General features: G+C 40.8%; 1 protein-coding gene across 1 annotated transcript in view; it reads right to left on the bottom strand.

The window, feature by feature from the left end:
- Positions 1 to 3,057: 3,057 nt before the first annotated feature.
- Positions 3,058 to 24,528, bottom strand: part of ANAPC7 (anaphase promoting complex subunit 7) — a 72,623-nt gene continuing 51,152 nt past the window's right edge. The window contains exons 10-11 of the mRNA XM_053701731.1: positions 24,124 to 24,274; positions 3,058 to 5,701 (exon numbers count right to left, since the gene is read on the bottom strand). Coding sequence (XP_053557706.1) covers positions 5,512 to 5,701; positions 24,124 to 24,274 — 341 coding nt within the window. The 3' untranslated portion in view covers positions 3,058 to 5,511. The remainder of the gene's footprint in view (positions 5,702 to 24,123; positions 24,275 to 24,528) is intronic.

The following is a 24,528-nucleotide window of genomic DNA, read 5'->3' as shown; positions in this document are numbered from 1 at the left end:
CCAGATATGTTGGGGGGTTCCCAAATCTTCGCATCCCCTCCAGCACTTAGGTGAGTGAATAGACGAGATTTTAAAAAGGCGGACTGGAGTCATGTGCCATTGGAGAACAACCTTGAGGAACAACTCATACAAAGTTGTACAATGTATAGCTTTTTTGGTGAGTTGGACTGCAACTCGCCATTGTTGAGGTTCGTGCGTAACCGCTAAGGAGGATTCCCATCGTCGGATTGGGGGGGATTTGTAGAAGACTGGGGGATTCATGAGTACAAGATATGAAATAGATAGTAGTCGAGCAGGGGGGGACGAAGAGTCCCATCTTACCTCCCAGCTAGTTTTGGTTCTCGGAGGGCCTTTATCAAAGCCCCATGAAATGATGAGGCTGCGTAGCCTCCAGAACTCAAAATGCAGGAGGAGGGGTGGATTATACTTCCGGATAAAATCTTGAAAAGTGAGCAGTTTATTTCCTACATAGAGGTCTGCTATTTTAGTCAGATTTAAAGCAAGCCATAAATTAGGATGAGAATCCGGCAGTGCTAGCAGCAACCCTCTCAATGAGTGTGATGGCGAAGGGTGAGGTGCTATAGACGGAAGGTTGCGGATCTTGTCCCAAAATTTCAAATTTGATTTTACAATAGAGTTAGCCAAAAGGGTAGAAGGCCTGGAATGTCTGGGGATCCACAACAGATCTCTCAGGGTATACCCTGTTGGAAGGGATGCCTGTTCAATTTCGGCCCACCGGTTCTCCAAGGTCGCGTTCCATTGAGTTACGTGAGACAATCTGGCTGCTTCATGGTATTTTAAAATATTAGGGGCAGCCGCTCCACCCGCCAGCAAAGGCTGTTGCAGGATGTTAGTGGCTAATCTTGGGATCTTATTACGCCATATGAACTTATTGCACAACTGCTGAAATTTGTAGATTGTAGGTCTAGGGATTGGGACAGGTAACGATCGAAATAGATATGTAAGTTTCGGGAGGAGGCTCATTTTGAAAGCTGCTATCCGACCCAGCCAGGACAATGATGGAACATTCCATGTACCGGTAGTTTTTTCGATGTTAGATAATAGGGGGGTAAAGTTTAGATCGATCATCTCTGGGATATTATGGGACAAATAAACCCCAAGGTGTTTAATATGCGATGTAGACCACGAGAACTTGTATGTGCTCTTTAGCACATTGAGGGTCTCTTCCGAAATGTTGATTGCATAAGCTTCTGTTTTGAGAACATTTAGCTTATAATAGCTAACTAGGGCGAACTTATCCAACAAAGAGAACAAATGGGGGAGAGAAGCAAGAGGGTCAGATATAAGTACTGTTAAATCATCAGCAAACAGAGCCGTCTTCTGCTCTGTGTGGTGTATACTGACCCCATTAATTTGGGGGCAGGATCGGATAGCTTCAGCTAGGGGTTCCATCACAAGGGCAAATATGAGTGGGGACAATGGGCACCCCTGTCTCGTACCATTCGTTATCAGGAAAGATTTGGAGCAGAATCCCAGGCCCTTAACCACTGCCGACGGAGTAGAATACAAAGCCACGACCGCCGTGATAAAAGGGTCCGGAAGACCGAATCTTCGTAAGACGGCAAACATATATTCCCAGTTCACCCTGTCGAAGGCTTTCTCAGCGTCTAACGACAGGGTGACACAGGGTAGGCGCGATCTATGGGCCTCAAAGTAGATATTCAGGAGTCGTCGAGTGTTATCTGGACCCTGACGTTGCAGGACAAAGCCCACTTGGTCAGGGTCAATCAGCATAGGTAGTAAAGAGTTAAGGCGCGCTGCCAAAATCTTGGCATAAAGCTTGACATCGAGGTTCAGCAATGAAATTGGCCTATAGCTACCGCATAATGTTGAGTCCTTCCCTTGTTTCGGAATGGTGATAATAGTGGCCTGTAAGAATTCAGCCGGGAAGGTTCCCCGCGTACTCGCCAGTGAAAAAAAACGTCCCAAAATAGGGATCAGCTGGGCTTGAAATTTTTTATAGAATAAATCCGAAAAACCATCCGGCCCCGGCGATTTGAAAGCTTTGAGGGATTTAATAGCCCTCTTAATTTCCGTTAGTGAGATGGGACCCTGTAAGGAGTCAATGCGGTCCTGAGGTACCGAAGGAAGATTTAATGAGGTTAGGAATGTGTCAATAATTTCAGGCGTTGGGGGGAGAGTCGAGTCTCCCTGATTCAAATTATAGAGGGAAGCATAATAGTCCGCGAAGGCGTTGCCAATGTCTGCAGTTTTTGTAATACATTGCCCGTTCACCTTCAATGAGGGAATACGTGCTGCTGCGGTGTTTTGGCGTAGCCTATTAGCAAGTAGTCTATCGGCTTTATTACCTTTGTGGTAATAGATTTCTTTAAGCCGCAAGAGCCTCATGGCTGACCTCTCGGTCTCCAGTGTAACTATCCGTGTCTTGAGGTCCGCTAACTGTTTAGTCAGCGCAACTGTGGGATTTATCTTATGCTTCTCAGAGATCTCGCGGAGACTTATAGTGAGCTGTGCCAGGGTTTCCCCTCTACGTTTTTTCTCAGCTGCTGCTATTTTTATGAACGACCCCCGAATGTACGCCTTCAATGCAGCCCACAAAGTGAAGTCATCTACTTCATTGGTATCATTTAAAGATAGAAATTCTGCAAGATCCCTGGCAATATTGGTGGGTGATTTTATCCACCAATCAGCAAGAACAACCCAGTTTGTTCACCAAAAACTTACATTCTTGCATTTCAAATAAAGATACCAAGAGAATGAAGACAATTTGATAATATGAGTCAATTATAAAGTTGCTTAAAATTGCATGCTCGATCTGAATCACAAAATAACAAATGTGGGTTCAGTGTCCCTTTAAAGCACTTCCTGGAACAATGCTATATCTGGGTTTAAGGCAGGTCTGATACAGTAGCTCAAATGTCAGAGAAAAACTAAAAGAATGCTATTTAGAATATGCTATCATTATGCATAACCAATAATTAATTAAATAGATCAATAATCATTTGAGGACATGCCATTTTTTTTTAATAAAAAATAAAAGAGTAGGTACTATACAAGTGTAAAATTAAATTAAGATTTTTAAACAGTTGCCATTTCTTTTATTTAATACGAAAGTGCCAGGTATATGTACAATTTACAGCAATAAATTTATATACATTGTATACAGTCTCACAATTATATTAACGGACAATGCTGCCAGAGCCATGGATTCTACACAAAATAATTACTAATGTTTAATATAGTTGAAAACAAAACAAAAGCAAGCCCTAGTTTTTAAAATACAAGAAAATACACAAACAACGATACCACAAAGAAAAAAGTTACATTTACAATATCAATAAAAAATGAATTTGTATAATAATGTTCCCCTCTGGCATTTTTACAAAATTTTAAACAAAATAAAAACCAATAATAAAAATAATCAGCATGTGCAAGTCATCCAAAGCAGTGTTTCTTAACTCCAGGCCTCAGGACCTTTTACAAGCCAGATATTCATTATATCTCAACTAGAGCACAGGTGAAATAATCATCTGATGGGTGAAAGCAGGGTAGTAACCATGGTTACTGATCAGCTGATTATTTCACCTGTGCTCTAGTTAAGCTATAATGAATATCAGGCCTGTTAAGGGTCCTGAGGAATGGAGTTGAGAAACACTGATCTATGGTATATTTGTATATTAAAGGGACATTCCAGCCAAAACTGCAATCCACATGGATGCATTTCAGTATTAAATAGAAAGATCTTTGTAATATACCTGTATTAGCAAAAAATGCTTCTAATAAAAGCTATATCAGCTTCAAAACTGTATTTTAGTATGCACCGTGCACCAGAATTTTAAATTCAGCACTTACTCAGAGAGCCTAAGATGCTAGTTCCATCTGATAATGGCTCCGTTTGTTAATTGCCGATATTATACAAGCCCCACTGGTGCTAGGCGCAGCAGCAGCATTTAAAATGCTGGTGCACTGAGAATATCTACCAATGCTTCACATGCAAAGAAAAATGTTAACACTAAAACAGTGATAAGTTTTACTAGAAGCATTTATGCCAATTAATATATATTGCAAATATGTTTCTATTCAAAAAAGTAATGCATCTAAGTGCATTTAAATTTTAACCGGAAAGTTCCTTTAAATACAGACATGACTTTTTTGTTTTATACAACTGTAAACAAATTTGCGACTTACAATTAGAAGATGTGCAGTCCTTGGAATATTTGACTGTGTACAGATTTTTATTTATGGTTCATAATTATAAGGTATCAAGCCTACAAATTCTGTAAATTACCGCGAGGACAATAAACCTTTTTTAGAGTTACATACTACTTAGCAAATATAACAACATTTTTAAGGCCAGTTAAAGAAATGTGGAACAAGACTACCATTTACAGTGTTCTCTCCAGTATCTTTTTAATGGGCACACCACATGGCTGTTTTTACTGACCACCTAGTTAAAATTTAAGCTAATATTAAGCTAAAATTAAATATTACATTTTCCAACGTTTGTTGCACAAATTATCATTAAATCAATGTGTTACATTATGTAATTGTTTTGTGCTTTGGGCATTTATAACTAGTAGAAAATGTTCTAATTTAATATTGCACTGCCCCCACCCGGCTGGCAAATGTTTTTGTGGAGAACACTGTTAAAGGGATAGAAAGGTCAAATTGAAATGTGCATGGTGGAATTTCAATTTGAAATAGAAGCATTTTTGTAATATACTTCCATTAGCAAACATGTTTCTAGCAAAAGTCATTACTGTCTCTCTGCGGCATATGCACATATCCTGTGAGGGCCGTGCACCCGTATTCAAACACCACACCTTCTCAGAGATCTGACAGTGAGTGGCGAGTATTGTTTCTGCAAAGACAAAATTTATGTCATACAAACCACTGCTGACTCACTAGGAAGGTGTTGTGTATAAATACTGGTGCAAGGGCCCTGACAGGATATGTGCGTATGCTGCAGAAAAACAGTCATAACTTAGAAGCATTTTTGCAATATACTTCAATTAGCAAAAATGCTTCTTCTATGTCCAATTATATTGCACCTGTGTACATTTCAATTTTGACCTTTCTATTCCTTATTGCATAAAAAATAAATACAATGACCTGTGTTATGCAGAGGTCTTCAGTTCATTTTCTCAACTGAAATGGTTTTAAGGTCTTTGTATTAAATGAACAGGCTTGTTAGTGGTCTCCAGTAGCACATTTGTTAGTTTATATATTGTTGTTTATATGCATTGCTTTAGGGATGGTAAAAAACATACTTGTCTTCCCTTGCAATGGTTTGCTAAGAAGAGAGAGCTACTTTGAAGTACATCAATGATTACCGCAGGATCTCTGTGAAATAATAACAACTTATCGCTGTGCAGATCTATGCAATGCAGGATGAGAAATGACTTCGGAAAGCAAATGTCTCATCTTCCCTTGATAACATGACTATTCTCAACACACTGTCTATTTACACTAATTCGAAGAATTTAGTAAGGTTCTCAAGATCGTTATTTTTTTTCAAATCAATAATTATCATTGCATTCCAAACCACTGCTCCTGATCTGCCCATTGTGCCGCTTCACTGTCACTACCCTCCAAATCGCCTTCTTCACCACTCCCTTCCATATCGTCCACGTCTTCCTCCTGCGTAGCATCTGTGGGGCTCTCTTCTTTTTCCATTTTCTGCATACCTTCCAGGGACTTCTGATCATTGGGATCCAAACTAGGAGAAAAAAAGGATTGACAGTTGAAACACAGCAGCCCATAGCATTCAAGAGCTTCCTCTTTAGCTATGGACTGATTTTTCTGTCATTATTTAAGGATATCATGTGCTAAGGTTTTAGACACAATGAATATAGAATGACATTAACTTATTGGAATTGTTTGGATCTTGGAGCAAAGAATATATAAATAAACTAAACTAATTTAGTTTACATGGATTGCTTAGCCCTTTAAAATCCCCAAGATAATTAAAAGGGGAATAAACTCAAGATCTTAAATGTGAATGAAAGAGTATAAATTAGACATGCAATAACTGAGTAAAAAAATAGTTAAAGGAGAGAGAGAGAGAAGAGAGAAGAGAGAAGGAAAGAGAGAGAGAGAGAGAAAGAGAAACAGAAAGAGAAAGAGAGAGAGAGAGAGAGAGAAAAAAGTGTGTGTAAAGAATGGGGATGCACTCGCCAGGATTTCCAAAGTTACCTTTAATGTAACGTTTCGGGTGTTACCCCCTTCGTCAGACACAAAATAACAATAATAATTATTATTTTGTATTGTCTGACGAAGGGGAATGGGGAAATCCTGGTGAGTGCATCCCCATTCTTTACTTTCAATACTATGGACGCACCCTGGGTGGATGAAATGTTAACCGTGAGTACTGGCCTGTCTGCTGTTTATATACAGTGGATATAAAAAGTCTACACACCCCTGTTAAAATGTCAGGTTTCTGTGATGTAAAAAAATGAGACCAAGATAAATCATTTCAGAACTTTTTCCACCTTTAATGTGACCTATAAACTGTACAAATCAATTGAAAAACAAAACTGAAATCTTTAAGTTGGAGGGAAAAAAAAACCTAAAATAATGTGCACACCCTCTTATAACTGGGGATGTAGCTGTGTTCAGAATTAAGCAATCGCATTCAAAACCATGTTACATAAGAGTCATCACACACCTGCCATAATTTAAAGTGCCTCTGATTAACCCTGAATAAAGTTCTAGTAGGTCTTTCCTGACATTTTCTTAGTCGCGTCCTACACAAAATCCATGGTCCGCAGAGAGCTTCCAAAGCATCAGAGAGATCTCATTGTTAAAAGGTATCAGGAGAAGGGTACAAAAGAATTTCCAAGGCATTAGATATACCATGGAACACAGTGAAGACAGTCATCATCAAGTGAAAAACATATGGCACAACTATGACATTACCAAGAACTGGATGTCCCTCCAAAATTGATGAAAAGACGAGAAGAAAACTGGTCTGGGAGGCTACCAAGAAGCCTACAGTGACATTAAAGGAGCTATAGGAATATCTGGCAAGTACTGGCTGTGTGGTACATGTGACAACAATCTCTCGTATTCTTCATATGTTTGGGCTTTGGGTAGACGGAAGCCTTTTCTTATGAAAAAAAACATCCAAGCCCAGTTAAATTTAGTAAAAACACATCTGAACTGTCCCAAAACCATGTGAGAAAAGGTGTTATGGTCTGATGAGACCAAGGTTGAACTTTTTGGCAATAATTCCAAAAGATATGTTTGGCACAAAAACAACACATTGAAATATGGTGAAGACAGCAACATGCTTTGGGGCTGTTTTTCTTCAGCTGAAACTGGGGCCTTTTATTCAAGGTAGAGGGAATTATGAACAGTTCCGAATACCAGTCAATACTGGCACAAAACCTTCAGGCTTCTGCTAGAAAGCTGAACATAAAGAGGAACTTCATCTTTCAGCATGACAACGACCCAAAGCATACATCCAAATCAACAATGGAATGGCTTCACCAGAAGAAGATTAAAGTTTTGGAATTGCCCAGCCAGAGCCCAGACCTGAATCCAATCGAAAATCTGTGTGGTGTTCTGAAGAGGGCTGTGCACAGGAGATGCCCTCACAATCTGACAGATTTGGAGTGTTTTTGCAAAGAAGAGTGGGCAAATCTTGCCAAGTCAAGATGTGCCATGCTGATAGACTCATACCCCAAAAGACTTAGTGCTGTAATAAAATCAAAAGTTGCTTCAACAAAGTATTAGTATTACTTATGCAACCATATTTTATTTTTTTATTTTTACTTCCCTTCACCTAAAAGATTTCAGTTTGTTTTTCAATTGAGTTGCATAGTTTATAGGTCACATTAAAGGTGTAAAAAGTTCTGAAATGATTTATCTTTGTCTCATTTTTTTAAGTCACAGAAACCTGCCATTTTAACAGGGGTGTGTAGACTTTTTATATCGTGTGTGTGTGTGTATATATATATATATATATATATATATATATATATATATATATATATATACATATATATACATATATATACATATATATATATATATATACATATATATATATATACATATATATATATATATATATATATATACACACATATATATATATATATATATATATATATATATATATATATACACACACACACACACACACATACACACACACTCATGTACATATACACACACATTATATATATATATACACACACACATATATATAACGAAGAGAGAAACAGCGCTAAAAAAAAAATTAAAAAAAATTATGCTTACCTGATAAATTTCTTTCTTTCATACCAATTACTAGTGGGAATATCATTCCTGGCCAGCAGGAGGAGGAGGCAAAGAGCACCACAGCAAAGCTGTTAAGTGTCACTCCCCTACCCATAATCCCCAGTCATTCGACAGAAGGGAAATGGAAAAAGGAATAACACAAAGGTGTAGAGGTGCCTGAGGTTTAGTCAAAAATAACTGTCTTAATTAAGGGTGGGGTCGTGGACTCTCCATATCCAGATAGAAATACATTTATCAGGTAAGCAAAAATGTTGTTTTCTTTCCAAAGATATGGAGATTCCACAACGTCATTCCAATTACTAGTGGGAACCAATACCCAAGCTAGAGGACACGGAATGAATAGGGAGGGAGAACAAGACAGGCAGACCTAAACAGAAGGCACCACCTTTCTCCCAAAAGAGGCCTCAGTCGAGGCAAAAGTATCAAATTTGGAAAAAGTATGCAGAGAGGACCAAGTTGCAGCCTTGCAAATCTGTTCCACAGAAGCTTCATTTTTGAAAGTCCAAGAAGAGGAGACAGCCCTAGTAGAATGAGCTGTAATTCTCTCAGGAGGCTGCTGACCAGCAGTCTCATAAGCAAAACAAATTATACTTCTCAACCAGAGGGAAAGAGAAGTAGCAGTAGCCTTCTGACCTTTACGCTTTCTTGAAAAACAAACAAACAAACAGGGCAGAAGACCGGTGAAAATCCTTAGTCGCCTGTAGGTAGAATTTTAGAACACGCACAACATCCAAGTTGTGCAACAAACGTTCCTTATGAGAAGAAGGATTAGGATAGAGAGAAGGAACAACAATTTCCTGATAAATATTTCAATCCAAAACCACTTTAGGAAGAAACCCCAATTTAGTACGAAGAACCGCCTTATCCGCATAATAAGGTAAGGCGAATCACACTGCAAAGCCGAGAGTTCCGAAACTCTCCGAGCAGAAGAGATAGCAATAAGAAACAAAACCTTCCAAGATAACAACTTAATATCTATGGAATGCATTGGCTCAAACAGAGACTGCTGCAAAACTTTAAGAACAAGGTTAAGGCTCCAAGGAGGAGCAACAGGTTTAAACACAGGCCTGACAAAAAGATTGAACATCTGGCACATCTGCCAGACGTTTGTGTAACAAAAAAGATCATGCAGAAATCTGACCTTTCAGAGAACTGACTCACAATCCCTTCTCCAGACCTTCCTGGAGAAAAGGCAAAATTTTAGGAGTCCTAACTCTACTCCAAGAGTAGCCCTTTGATTCACACCAATAAAAGGTATTTACGCTATACCTTATGGTAACATTTTCGAGTAACAGGCTTGTGAGCCTGTATCATGGTCTCAATGACCGACTCGGAAAATCCATGCTCAGACAGAAATAAGCATTCAATCTCCAAGCAGTCAGCTTCAGAGAAACAAGATTTGGATGAAGGAATGGACCCTGAGTTAGAAGGTCCTTCCTCAGAGGCAACCTCCAAGGTTGCAGAGATGACATTCTTACTAGGTCAAATTCAAAAGGAAGAAGAAACACTGACATCCATCTTTATAGGTAAAATCTTGAATCTTTATTCGGCAATGTTAAAAGTTAAAGACAGCACAGCAAAATGGACTTAGAGTCAGACGTGGGCGCAGCACACAGGCATACGCGTTTCGGAAAAGATTCCGTAGTCACAGCCGTGACTACGGAATCTTTTCCGAAACGCGTATGCCTGTGTGCTGCGCCCACGTCTGACTCTAAGTCCATTTTGCTGTGCTGTCTTTAACTTTTAACATTGCCGAATAAAGATTCAAGATTTTACCTATAAAGATGGATGTCGGTGTTTCTTCTTCCTTTTGAATTTGATCATTCCAGTCCTTGCCGACCCATCAGCTGATGCCCTAGTCTGGAGCGGATCCAAGTTTGCAGTGCCTCCGGAAAAGAACTCCCGCTATTGGAGGATCGCTAATGACATATAGCCAACACCCACACACAAGCCGACGAGTACACGGAACACAGCGGAGGCCCTGTGAGCCGCTCAATTGAAGCCTGGATCTTCGGAAGCGGCACAGAGGCGGCTGCATATTAGGCAGCGACGCTGTCAAGTGTTTAACCGGATAGGCCATAGTGGGGTGAGTGACTGAACTTTGCAAGTGCTATAAGAAATTTATACTCATTACCAGAGACTCTGCATTGGTCCTTATATTTATTTCAGCCCGGTGTGGCTGAGTTCTGTTGTTGTGTTTCTCTGTTTGATTTTGATTCTTACTAGGTCTGCATACCAGATCCTGTGAGGCCATGCAGGAGCTATTAGAATTACCGATGCTCTCTCCTGTTTGATATGAGCAATAACTCGTGGAAGGAGAGCAAACTGAGGAAACAGGTATGCCAGACCGAAATCCCAAGGAACCACCAGCACATCTATCAGGGACGCCTGCGGATCTCTTGACCTTGAACCGTACCCTGGAAGCTTGGCGTTCTGCCGAGACGCCAGATCAGATCCAACTCTGGCACCCCCCATTTGAGGATTAACATGGAGAACACCTCCAGATGGAGAGCCCACTCCCCAGGATGAAATGTCGGTCTGCTCAGGAAATTCGCTTCCCAGTTGTCCACTCCTGGAATGTGGATGGCAGATAGACAACAATTGTGAACTTCTGCCAACTGAATAATCCGTGCCACCTCCTTCACGGCTAAGGAACTCCGAGTTCCTCCCTGGTGGTTGAAGTAAGCCACTGAGGTGATATTGTCCAACTGGAACCTGATAAACCGGGCTAAGGACAACTGAGGCCAAGCCATCAGAGCATTGTAAATCGCTCTCAACTCCAAGATGTTTATGAGGAGAGCCGACTCCTCCCGAGTCCAAGCTGGCATCCGTGGTCACAATCACCCATGAAGGTCTCCGGAAGCACGTGCCCCGAGACAGATGCTACTGAGAAAGCCACCATGGGAGAGAGTCTCTTGTCGACTGGTCTAGATCTATCCGAATGGTCTCCATTCCATTGTCTGAGCATGCATAACTGTAGAGCTCTCAAATGGAATCGAGCAAAGGGAATGATGTCCATGGAAGCGACCATCAGACCAATTACCTCCCTACATTGAGCCACTGATGGCCGAACAGTAGACTAAAGAGAGAGAGGCAAGAGGAGAGAATTTTGGATTTTCTGACCTCTGTCAGAATTTTTTTCATAGATAAGGAATCTATTATGGTCCCTAAGAAAACATCCTTCAAGTATATGGTCGTCATGAACTGACCCTCTTGGACCAAAGGAAGTAAATGGAATAATTGGGTCTAAAATTTCTCTCTTTTTTGGTAACCACAGATTTAAATAGAATCCTAGACCCGGTTCCCTTACTGGAACAATCACTCCCAAGGAGGAAAGGTCCTGAACGCATTTTAAGAATGCCTCTCTTTTTACCTGGTCTTCAGATAATCTTGAGAGGTGGAATCTGCCCCTGGGACGAAAAGTTTTGAATTCGATTTTGCACCAGAAGCTTGGACTTGGAGGAAACATCAGCTGACCAAGATTTTAGCCACAAAGCCCTGCGGGCTAAGACAGTGAAGCCAGACATCTTGGCTCACAGTCTAATAATTGGCATGATAGCATAAAAAAAAGAATTGGCTAGTTTGAGAGCCTTAATCCTATCTTGGATCTCCTCTACTAAAATGGATTCAGACAAGGAATTGCACTAATAAGATGCAGCACTTGCTACTGTCGCAATACAGACTGCAGATTGCCATTGAAGACCCTGATGCACATACATCTATTTCAAATAAGCCTGTAGCTTCTTGTCCATGGGATACTTAAAGGAGCAGCTATCCTCTATAGGAATCGTAGTTCTCTTAGCCAGAGTAGAAATAGCCCCTTCTACTTTAGGCACAGGGCACCAAAAATCTTTAATGGAGTCAGCAACAAGAAAGCATCTTTTTAAAAACGGGAGACAGGGAGAAAGGTATCCCTGGCTTCCCCCATTCCTGTGAAATAATCTCAGTCACATGGTCTGGAACAGGAAACACTTCCACAGAGGAAGGAACATCATAGTATTTGTTAAGTTTACTAGATTTTTTTAGGGTTGACAACGACAGAAGAGTCAGAGTCGTCCAAAGTAGCCAATGCCTCCTTTAACAGTAAACAAAGGTGTTCACGCTTAAATCGGAAGTTAACTTCTTCAGTATAAGATGAAGGAATAATACTATCCGAATCTGAGATTTCGCCCTCAGAGGCAACCGACGTATCCTCCTCATCAGACTTATAAGGGAGGGCAACCTGCGTAGCAGAAACCTTACTTTCTAAATGTCTAAATTTCCTCTTGCCTTTTCCCAGTATAGGAAAAGCAGATAATGACGCAGATACCGCAAAATCTGCAGGCAAATAAACTCCTCCAGGAGGCTGAGAGGAACTGTGGGGCACTGAATGTGACGCCATAGAGGCTTGGGACGTTTGAGGAGAAAGTTGTGGCATTGCCTGAACAGCATCATCCTGAGAGACATTGGGTTCAGAAGCAAAAATTGTATCTTTAAAGTTTTCTTTAAACATGAGGAACAAAATTGCATAGGTAAAACAATTTTGGCCTTAAGACACAAACAATCCATAGGAACAGACTCCTGCTCCATGATTATATGTATTACAATTACCACAAAAATGACAGAAAAAATAAAGTTTTTGAAAATTTTGTACTGTTACTTTAAATCTTATAAAGCGATTTAGCGCTTCAAAAAAATAACCTGCCAGCTCCTCACAGACTCCATTGCAGAGCTCAGACCCCGCTCCAATATAAGAGCGGAAGAAGGAGTAAGTCATGTGACCGGCTTTTATTAGAAACTGCGCAACAGAAAGAAATCAGGCATTTTGAGAGCCAACTCAACTTAACAGGGAATACACTTCCTGAGACAGCGATCTTTCTGTTAGCTTGGTATTAGTCAGTTAGCCTGTTTTAGCTAAGCAAGCAAAGAAAACCAAATGCCAAATTTTAAGTTTATACATAAATCCCTGTATAAAACATAAACCACACACATACTAATAAAGCATTTCAACAAAATTAGCCCAAAGAAGAAAAACATCCCAATAAAAGGGAAGATTAACCCCTAGTCTCAACATACATAGTGTGCCTGCCCACTGCCAAAGAAAATCCTGTATAAAGGATCTTAAAAATGTCCCCATCTATTGCATATGATCTATTCTTCTGAAGTGCAAGTCTCCAAGACCTAGAAGACAAAAGCATTTACCAGCAGTCTAGCTGTCCGGCAGGAAGACAGCTCATAAGGCGTGAAAGGACACATACTCCTTACAGAGACCTGTAGAAAAAGAAAGAACAGAGTAACCAACTCTGGCTTCCATACCATGGGCAGCAATGTGTTAGGAAACAAAGCAAGGGCTAACTCACAACTGCTTAAAAGCCACCACTACTCTACTGAAGAGATTGACATGGACTCAGCTAAAACCAAATCCTTGCTTGCAGGTAAAAGTACCCGAAAAAGGAATTAAATTCTTCAGACACCAAACTTCACCTCCTCCATTGACAGAGGCAAAGAGAATGATTGAGGATTATGGGTAGGGGAGTGACACTTAACAGCTTTGCTGTGGTGCTCTTTGCCTCCTCCTGCTGGCAAGGAGTGATATTCCAACTAAATGACGTTGTGGACTCTCCATATCTTAGGAAAGAAAGTATCTATACTAAGACAAGTGAACAGATGTAACTTCCCAATATAAATAAGGTTAATTCATTAAGTCCGTATAATGCATATAGAATCATGAATAGGGGTAGAACTGAGGGGAATACTACTGTGAATAATAGATACAAACCACATTTTTTAGAATATCGTCCACAAATAAATAAATAAATATGTATCATATGCACCGGTATCATACTTACAATCGCCCGCTACACTATCAGAACCAGAATCACCAACTCAGGGATTAAACCAGGTTTTATCCACAGGAGACAATGACTGAATTACAGACACTGCATTTATACCAAATCACATCGCCCTCACACTTACAATCGTCCACCTCACTTTCAGAACCAGCCCTCAGGAGGGAAAGAAAGAAAAAAGGAAAAAAGAAGAAAGGAAAAAAGGAGAAAAAAAAAGAAGAAAGAAGAAAAAAAGAAGAAAGGAAAAAAGAAGAAAAGGAGAAAAAAGAAGAATGCTACTCAAAAAGAATAAAATCAACAAAACTGTAGACCATTATTTGAACAACTCTAATGAAAAAATTAAGATATTCAATTTATCATCTAAGGAATTGATAATAGAGTAAACTAATGTTTTAAGTAAGGTACTAGCTTTTGCACCAGTAAGAGGGCCAAACTCATTTAACCTCTTTATCGATCTACACAAATATATAAGGAAACTGACCTTGAATAGACACTATCAAAAAGTTAAAAAAGATAGAGTAAATGAATCTAAGGGCAACTAAATACCCGTTTTTGCCAAATTAGTACAAGAAGACTTGCATGATAAGTGTGCTAAGTATACAATTAAGAAAGATAATCTTACCAAAAAATAAAAAATCCTACTAAAAAAACTTGAAGACAATAGGGACATTATCATAAGGGAGGCGGATAAGGGGGTATTATCGTCCAGAACAGGAGTGATTACATTAAAGAAGCAGAGAGACTACTAGGGGATCAGAATACCTATCGACCTTTAAAGGGACACTGAACCCAAATTTTTTCATTTGTGATTCAGATAGAGCATGCAATTTTAAGCAACTTTCTAATATACTCCTATTATCAAATTTTCTTCATTCTCTTTCTATCTTTATTTGAAAAAGAAGGCATCTAAGCTTTTTTTATTCAGAACTCTGGACAGCACTTTTTTATTGGTGGATGAATTTATCCACCAATCAGCAAGAACAACCCAAGTTGTTCACCAAAAATGGGCCGGCATCTAAACTTACATTCTTGCATTTCAAATAAAGATACCAAGAGAATGAAGAAAATTTGATAATAGGAGTAAATTAGAAAGTTGCTTAAAATTTCACACTCTATCTGAATCATGAAAAAAAAATTTGGGTTCAGCGTCCCTTTAAAATCAGATCCATCCTCAGTATTCATAAGAGAGTATAGAAGTTTGTTAGACTCAGCTAAACATCAGGGACTCTTTAATGATTATGAGTTTAACTTTTTAACCCACAACACCCCAAACACAGCCACCTTTTATCATCTCCCGAAAATCCACAAAGATCAGATTAACCCACTGGGTAGACCAATCATATAGAGTATAGAGTCACTTATCACCAAATTATCTGAATTTGTGGATTCTTTCCTCCAACTACTAGTATCCAAACTGAAATCATACATTAGGGATACCATAGATGTTATCCAGAAACTGTCAGACACTGTCAGTGGGAAGAGAACTACAGATGGGTCATTCTAGATGTAAGTTTGTTGTACACCAACATTCCCCATGTTAAAGGAATGGAGGAAATTAAGTATTGGCTTACTAGACTCACAAATCTTGCAGATCTGAAAAGAAAGTTTATTGTGGAATCTATCAAATTCATTCTTGAAAAAAAAAAAAAAAAAAAAAACTACTTTAACTTCAATAAGGACTTCGATTTACAAGTAGGGGACACAGCTATGGGGACAAAATTTGCCCCTAGCTATGCCAACCTCTACATGGGCCTCTGGGAGGAAGTATTCATATGGAATAACAATCCCTTCCTCAAACATATAAAAACTTTTTTTCAATTTATTGATGATATGTTAATCTGGGAAAGAGATGATATCACAAACACACACACTCACCGGCCACTTTATTATGTACACCTGTTCCAATTGCTTGGTAACACAAATTGCTAATCAGTCAATCACATGGCAGCAACGCAATGCATTTAGGCATCTAGACGTGGAGGAGATAACTTGCTGAAGTTCAAACCAAGCATCAGAATGGGGAAGAAAGGGGATTTAAGTGACTTTAAACGAGGCATTGTTGTTGGTGCCAAACGGGCTGGTCTGAGTATTTTAAAAACTGGGATTTTCACGCACAACCATCTCTAGGGTTTACAGAGAATGGTCCGAAAAAGAAAAAAAATATCTAGAAAGCGGCAGTTGTGGGGACGAAAATGCCTTGTTGAGGTCAGAGGAGAATGGGCAGACTGGTTCGAAATGGGAAAAAAAAAAAAAGGCAACAGTAACTCAAATAATCACTTGTTACAACCAAGGTATGCAGAATACCTTCTCTGAACGCACAACAGGTCGAACCTTGAAGCAGATGACCACACCGGGTGCTACTCCTGTCAGCTAAGAACAGGAAACTGAGGCTACAATTCGCACAAGTTCACCAAAATTGGACAATAGAAGATTGAAAAAAACGTCTGATCTGATGAGTCTCGATTTCAGCTGCAACATTCAGATGGTAGGGTCAGAATTTGACTTAAACAACATGAAAGCATGGATTTATCATGCCTTATATCAACGGTTCAGGCTTGTAGTGGTGGTGTAATGGTGTTGGGGATATTTTCTTGGCACACTTTCGGCCCCTTAATACCAATTGAGCAGCGTTTAAACACCAGGCCTACCTGAGTTATTGTTGCTGACCATGTCCATTATTTATGACTAAAGTGTACCCATCTTCTGATGGCTAATTCCAGCAGGATAATGCACCATGTCACAAAGCATCTCAAACTGGTTTCTTGAACATGACAATGAGTTCACTGTACTCCAATGGCCTCCACAGTCACCATATCTCAATCAACAGAGCACCTTTGGGATGTGGTGGAACGGGAGATTTGCATCATTACGGGAGATTCGCATCATGGATGAGCAGCAGACAAATCTGCAGTAACTGAGTGATGCTATAATGTCAATATGGACCAAACATGTCTGAGGAATGTTTCCAACACCTTGTTGAACCTATGCCACGAAGAATAAGAAAATAAGAAAATAAGAAAGGCAGTTCTGAAGGCAAAAGGGGGTCCAACCGAGTACTAGCAAGGTGTACCTAACAAAGTGGCCCGTGAATGTGTGTGGTTTTTTTTTTTTTTTTTTTTTTTTTTTTTTACAAAGCTGTTTTAGCATGCACAAAGCATTAAAAAAATTGTTATACTTTTAAAGTGTCCTCAGTTACAAGTAACCAACACAGTAACTAAAGTTTCTGGTATTGTTGTTTTTACACTGCAATTAAAAAATAACTTTCAGAAGTATGCCATTGCCAAGCCAAATGTAAAAATCCAGTTACCCATGACAATCACTGTGCTATTTGCTACAGTGTATGTGTTCCATGTTCTTCAGAAAGGTGATGCATTTCAGAAAAGCTAGTTCTATGACAACTAAATCACAAACCATACCCCATATACATTCCTCTGACAAGCACTGTACTCTAAGAAGAAACCAGGCCTCAATAAAGAATGAAAAACCCTTTCTCTGAAGAATCAAATGCACATCTTCATTCTTCAACCACCTCCGGCGGAGGCAAAGTAAAGACTGAGGAATGTGTGAGGGGTTGTGAGGGGTTTTTATAGGGCTCTTGGGGTTTGGAACTGTTTGCCTCCTACTAGTGGTAGAGAAGAGTAATTCCCAGGAGAAATAAATTGTGAATTCTCACCAATTTGCAGAGAAGGTTCGCTGCTTTCTAACCTCTCCACTACCTCAGGGATGATGGAATAAAAATTATCCTGTACTGGTAAGAAAGGGTTTATAAGACAACCCCTTCTCTTGCACAACTGACTGTGCGAGAGTAGGGGCGGGATTACACAAGAGAGCTCTCGTGCAATCTTAAATTCCACTCTGGGAATTTATCCACCCACAAATTCATAAATAACAGAATTTATGTTTACCTGATAAATTTCTTTCTCCTAAGGTGTATCCGGTCCACAGCTTCATCCTTACTTGTGGGATATTCTCAATCCCTACAGGAAGTGGCAAAGAGAGCACACAGCAGAGCTGTCCATATAGCTCCCCTCAGGCTCCGCCCCCCCAGTCATTCGAACGACGGTTAGGAGAAAAAGGAGAACCATAGGGTGCAGTGATGACTGTAGTTTACAAAATTAAATTTAAACCTGACCAAATGCCAGGGTGGGCCGTGGACCGGATACACCGTAGGAGAAAGAAATTTATCAGGTAAACATAAATTCTGTTTTCTCCTACAATTGTGTATCCGGTCCACGGCTTCATCCTTACTTGTGGGAACCAATACCAAAGCTTTAGGACACGGATGAAGGGAGGGAACAAGTCAGGTAACCTAAACGGAAGGCACCACTGCTTGTAAAACCTTTCTCCCAAAAATAGCCTCCGAAGAAGCAAAAGTATCGAATTTGTAAAATTTGGCAAATGTATGCAGTGAAGACCAAGTCGCTGCCTTACAGATCTGTTCAACAGAAGCCTCATTCTTGAAAGCCCATGTGGAAGCCACAGCTCTAGTGGAATGAGCTGTAATTCGTTCAGGAGGCTGCCTTCCAGCAGTCTCATAGGCCAACCGGATGATGCTTTTCAGCCAGAAAGACAGAGAGGTCGCAGTCGCCTTTTGACCTCTCCTCTTGCCAGAATAGACGACAAACAAGGATGATGTTTGTCTGAAATCTTTAGTTGCTTTTAGATAGAACTTTAAAGCACGAACCACATCAAGATTGTGTGACAGACGTTCCTTGTTAGAAACTGGATTAGGACACAGAGAAGGAACAACTATTTCCTGGTTAATATTCTTATTGGAAACCACTTTTGGAAGAAAACCAGGTTTGGTACGTAAAACGACCTTATCTGTATGAAACACCAGATAGGGTGCATTACACTGCAAAGCAGACAATTCAGAAACTCTTCTAGCTACCAAAAACAAAACTTTCCAAGATAGTAACTTAATATCTATGGAATGTAGAGGTTCAAACGGAACCCCTTGAAGAACTGAAAGAACTAAATTTAGACTCCATGGAGGAGCCACAGGTCTGTAGACAGGCTTGATTCTGACTAAAGCCTGTACTAACGCCTGAACATCTGGCACGGCTGCCAGACGCTTGTGTAACAAAACAGACAGAGCAGATATCTGTCCTTTTAAGGAACTAGCTGACAGACCTTTCTCCAATCCTTCTTGGAGAAAAGATAGTAACCTTGGAATCCTAATCTTACTCCATGAGTAACCCTTGGATTCGCACCAGCAAAGATATTTCCGCCATATCTTATGGTAAATTTTCCTGGTGACAGGCTTTCTAGCCTGGATCAGAGTATCTATAACTGATTCCGAAAACCCACGCTTAGCTAGAATCAAGCGTTCAATCTCCAAGCAGACAGTTGCAGAGAAACTAGGTTTGGATGTTCGAATGGACCTTGGATTAGAAGGTCCTGCCTCAAAGGTAGCTTCCATGGTGGAACCGATGACATATTCACCAGGTCTGCATACCAAGTCCTGCGTGGCCACGCAGGAGCTATCAGAATTACCGAAGCCTTCTCCTGTTTGATACTGGCTACTAGCCGGGGGAGAAGGGGAAACGGTGGAAAGACATAAGCTAGATTGAACGACCAAGGCGCCACTAAGGCATCTACCAATGTCGCCTTGGGATCCCTGGACCCGTAACGTGGAACTTTGAAGTTCTGACGTGACGCCATCAGATCCAGATCTGGAAGGCCCCATAGTTGAGTTAACTGGGCAAAAACCTCCGGGTGAAGTTCCCACTCCCCCGGATGGAAAGTCTGACGACTCAGATAATCCGCTTCCCAGTTGTCCACTCCTGGGATGTGAATTGCTGATAGATGGCAGGAGTGATCCTCTGCCCATTTGATGATCTTGGATACCTCCCTCATCGCCAGGGAACTCTTTGTTCCTCCCTGATGATTGATGTACGCTACAGTCGTCATGTTGTCCGACTGAAATCTGATGAATTTGGCCTCCGCTAGTTGAGGCCATGCCTGGAGCGCATTGAATATCGCTCTCAATTCCAATATGTTTATCGGGAGAAGAGATTCTTCCCGAGACCATAGACCCTGAGCTTTCAGGGACTCCCAGACCGCACCCCAGCCTAAGAGGCTGGCGTCGGTCATGACAATGATCCACTCCGGTCTGCGGAAACTCACTCCCTGAGACAGGTGATCCTGAGACAACCACCAGAGGAGTGAGTCTCTGGTTTTCTGGTCCATTTGTATCTGGGGAGACAAATCTGCATAATCCCCATTCCACTGTTTGAGCATGCACAGTTGCAGTGGTCTTAAATGAATTTGAGCAAAGGGAACCACGTCCATTGTCGCAACCATTAGTCCTATTACCTCCATGCACTGAGTTACGGAGGGTTGAGGAATGGCATGAAGAACTCGACAAGAGTTCAAAAGTTTTAATTTCCTGACCTCCGTCAGAAAGATCTTCATTTCTACCGAGTCTATTATTGTTCCCAGGAAGGGAACCCTTGTGAACGGGGACAGAGAACTCTTTTCTATGTTCACCTTCCACCCGTGAGACCTTAGAAAGGCTAGAACAATGTCCGTATGAGCCTTTGCTTTGTGAAAGGACGACGCTTGTATTAAGATGTTGTCTAGGTAAGGTGCTACTGCAATGCCCCTTGGTCTTAGCACCGCTAGAAGGGACCCTAGCACCTTTGTGAAAATTCTGGGAGCAGTGGCCAATCCGAAGGGAAGAGCCACGAACTGGTAATGCTTGTCCAGAAAGGCGAACCTCAGAAACTAATGGTGATCTTTGTGGATAGGAATATGCAGGTACGCATCCTTTAAGTCCACGGTACTCATATTGACCCTCCTGGATCATTGGTAAAATTGTCCGAATGGTTTCCATTTTGAATGATGGAATTCTGAGGAATTTGTTTAGGATTTTTAAATCCAGGATTGGCCTGAAAGTTCCTTCCTTTTTGGGAACTACAAACAGGTTTGAGAAAAAACCCAGTCCTTGTTCTGCTGTTGGAACTGGGTGTATCACTCCCATTTTTAGAAGGTCTTCTACGCAACGCAAGAATGCCTGTCTCTTTATCTGGTCTAAAGATAAGCAAGACATGTGGAACCTTCCCTTTGGAGGAAAGTCCTTGAATTCTAGAAGATACCCCTGAGAAACAATTTCTAGTGCCCAGGGGTCCGGAACAGCTCTTGCCCAAGCCTGAGCAAAGAGAGAAAGTCTGCCCCCTACTAGATCCGGTCCCGGATCGGGGGCTACCCCTTCATGCTGTCTTGGTAGCAGCAGCAGGCTTCTTGGCCTGTTTACCCTTGTTCCAGCCTTGCAATGGTTTCCATGCTGGTTTGGGCTGGGATGCGTTACCCTCTTGCCTAGTGGCTGTAGGAGGTAGAAGCAGGTCCGTTTCTGAAATTGCGAAAGGAACGAAAATTAGACTTATTTTCCCCCAGTGATATCTGAAATAATTTCTTTCAACTCTGGCCCGAATAGGGTCTTACCCTTGAAAGGAATATTAAGCAATTTTGTTTTGGACGACACATCCGCCGACCAAGATTTTAGCCAAAGCGCTCTGCGCGCCACGATTGCGAAACCAGAATTTTTCGCCGCTAATTTAGCTAACTGAAAAGCGGCATCTGTAATGAAAGAATTAGCCAACTTCAGGGTGTGAATTCTGTCCATGACTTCATCTTAAGAAGTCTCCTTCTGGAGCAAGTTTTCTAGTTCCTCAAACCAAAAAGCCGCTGCAGTGGTTACAGGAATAATGCAAGAAATTGGTTGAAGAAGAAAACCTTGTTGAACAAAAATTTTCTTAAGTAAACCTTCTAATTTTTTATCTATAGGATCTTTGAAAGCGCAACTGTCTTCTATTGGTATAGTCGTGCGCTTAGCTAGTGTTGAAACTACCCCCTCTACCTTAGGGACCGTCTGCCACGCGTCCCTTCTGGGGTCAACAATTGGGAACATTTTCTTAAATATAGGAGGGGGAACAAAAGGTACACCTGGCTTCTCCCACTCCCTAGTCACGATATCCGCCACCCTCGGTATCGGAAACGCATCAGTGTGTACTGGGACCTCTAAGAATTTGTCCATTTTACACAATTTTTCTGGGACCACCAAAGGGTCACAATCATCAAGTGTAGCTAGGACCTCCTTAAGCAGGGCGCGGAGGTGTTCTAACTTAAATTTAAATGCTATGGTATCTGGCTCTGCCTGCTGAGAAACTTTTCCTGTGTCAGAAATTTCTCCCTCAGACAGGCCCTCCCTCACCGCCAAGTCAGATTGATGTGAGGGCACTACGGATAAATTATCCTCTGCGTCTGCTTGCTCATTTTCTGTATTTAAAACGGAGCAATCACGCTTCCTTGGAAAAGCTGGCAGTTTGGATAAAAATGCTGCGAGAGAATTATCCATTACTGCTGCTAACTGTTGCAAAGTAATAGCAATTGGTGCGCTAGATGTACTGGGCATCGCTTGCGCGGACATAGCTGGTGTTGACACAGAAGGAGAGGATAGCGGGCTATCCTCACTACCTTCAGCTAAAGAATCATCTTGGGCTACATCTTTAAGCGTGACTGTACGGTCCTTAAGCTGTTTGGACACTATGGCACACTTCACACATAAATTTAATGGGGGAACCGCCTTGGCCTTTAAACATACAGAACATAGGCTATCTGAAGGGTCAGACATGTTTGACAGAACTTCAATGCAATAAAAATTAATTTTGACAAAAACTTTACTGTGTCTTTAAATAATAAAAGTGCACACTTTATTACTGAAGCATCAAAAAAACATCAAATAAACATCCGATTTTAATGAAATTTTCACCACAGTGTCTTAATACTTTGAAAAGGTTGCACACAAATTTTCAGACCAATTAACCCCTTAATGCCCAAACCGGAGCTAAGAACAGCAGTTAACCGGTTAAAAACACTACAGTACAATGCCACAGCCTCTACTGTGGCTTTTACCTTCCTTAGGGATTATTTAAGTAGGAAATAAGCCTCTCTGAAGTCCTTTCTGATGTCTCTGGACTCCCCACGTGAAGCTGCATGAACTGTCTAGTCAAAATAACTGCGCAATTGAGGCGCGAAAATGAGGCCTCCTCCCTCTTCATTCCAGAGTGGAGGGGCCTTTTAGACTAGATTAGGTGTCCAATTAAGTGCCAGGCACAATATTAAACCCCATAAGTGTTTCAAAAGTCTCAAAAAACACCTTATTCATACTGAAAACATGCTAAAAAGCAATCGATTAAGCCCACAATAGTGTCAACCAGCATAGAGCCCTTAATATAAGCCATCATTTTATACAGAGTCTGAGAAAAATGGCTTTCCTATCCCTGAGGGGATTTCTGACAGTCTTCTAGCATTACTTGGTCTTGTTAGAAAAATGACTGATCATACCTGAAGCAGTTAAGCCTGCAAACTGTTCCCCCCAACTGAAGTTCACCGGTATTCAACAGTCCTGCGTGGGAACAGCAATGGATTTTAGTTACTGGTGCTAAAATCATATTCCTCTCAGCAGAAATCTTCATCACTTTCTGCTTCAGAGTAAATAGTACAAGCCGGCACTATTTTAAAATAAACTCTTGATAGAAGAAATAAAAAACTACAACTAACACCACATACTCTTTACCACCCCGTGGAGATGCTACTAGTTAGAGCGGCAAAAAGAATGACTGGGGGGGGCGGAGCCTGAGGGGAGCTATATGGATAGCTCTGCTGTGTGCTCTCTTTTCCACTTCCTGTAGGGATTGAGAATATCCCACAAGTAAGGATGAAGCCGTGGACCGGATACACCAATGTAGGAGATATAACTATCTTTCCCAAAGAAATTATACAGGTACCTTGGTCATACAAGTTCAGCTTTATAAACCCACTCCATTCTTCAGTCTCATGATTTATGCCACCAGAACTGCTTTATAGTCCAATAAAACACAATTCCTTATTACAGTGAGGGAAAGCAACACCAACTCATCTCAATTATAATATGATACAAAGTAATTTCTGCAACATCACTTCTAGACTACTGAGACAGCAAAGAGAGTTCCACATGTCTGTATTTTAAAATGACCACTGGTACCTGAGTGCAATGCTGTACTGGTCCATGGCTTCTTGAAACTCATTCACAGCTACAAGGAAGTCCCCCAACATTCGATGTAAAACACAGTCACTTTGGTTAGCAAGAGTACTGCGCAGCAAGGCAATTCCATCTTCATATTTCTGCTCTCGACCTGTGGAAATGTAAGGGTCAATGTTTGCTGAATTATTAAACATGGCCAACCTTAAGAGTAAAAAGACACTAATTGTAAAATAGGATTGTGTAAATAAAACCAGGATTTAAGTTTACCGAATCAATTTCCCCTCATGCCATACACAACCATACTGTCTTATTTGAATAGGCAAACAATTCACAGAAGTCTTTAGCAGTGTCTCCCTTCCTATTTATATAACCTTACTCATCCTGCCTGCATTTGCTTGTTGATTG

The sequence above is a fragment of the Bombina bombina genome, chromosome 2 (genome assembly GCF_027579735.1).
Source record: "Bombina bombina isolate aBomBom1 chromosome 2, aBomBom1.pri, whole genome shotgun sequence".
Lineage (NCBI taxonomy): Eukaryota > Metazoa > Chordata > Amphibia > Anura > Bombinatoridae > Bombina > Bombina bombina.
The sequence above is the reverse complement of the archived record's forward strand: the minus strand, read 5'-3'. Positions and strand labels throughout refer to the sequence as shown.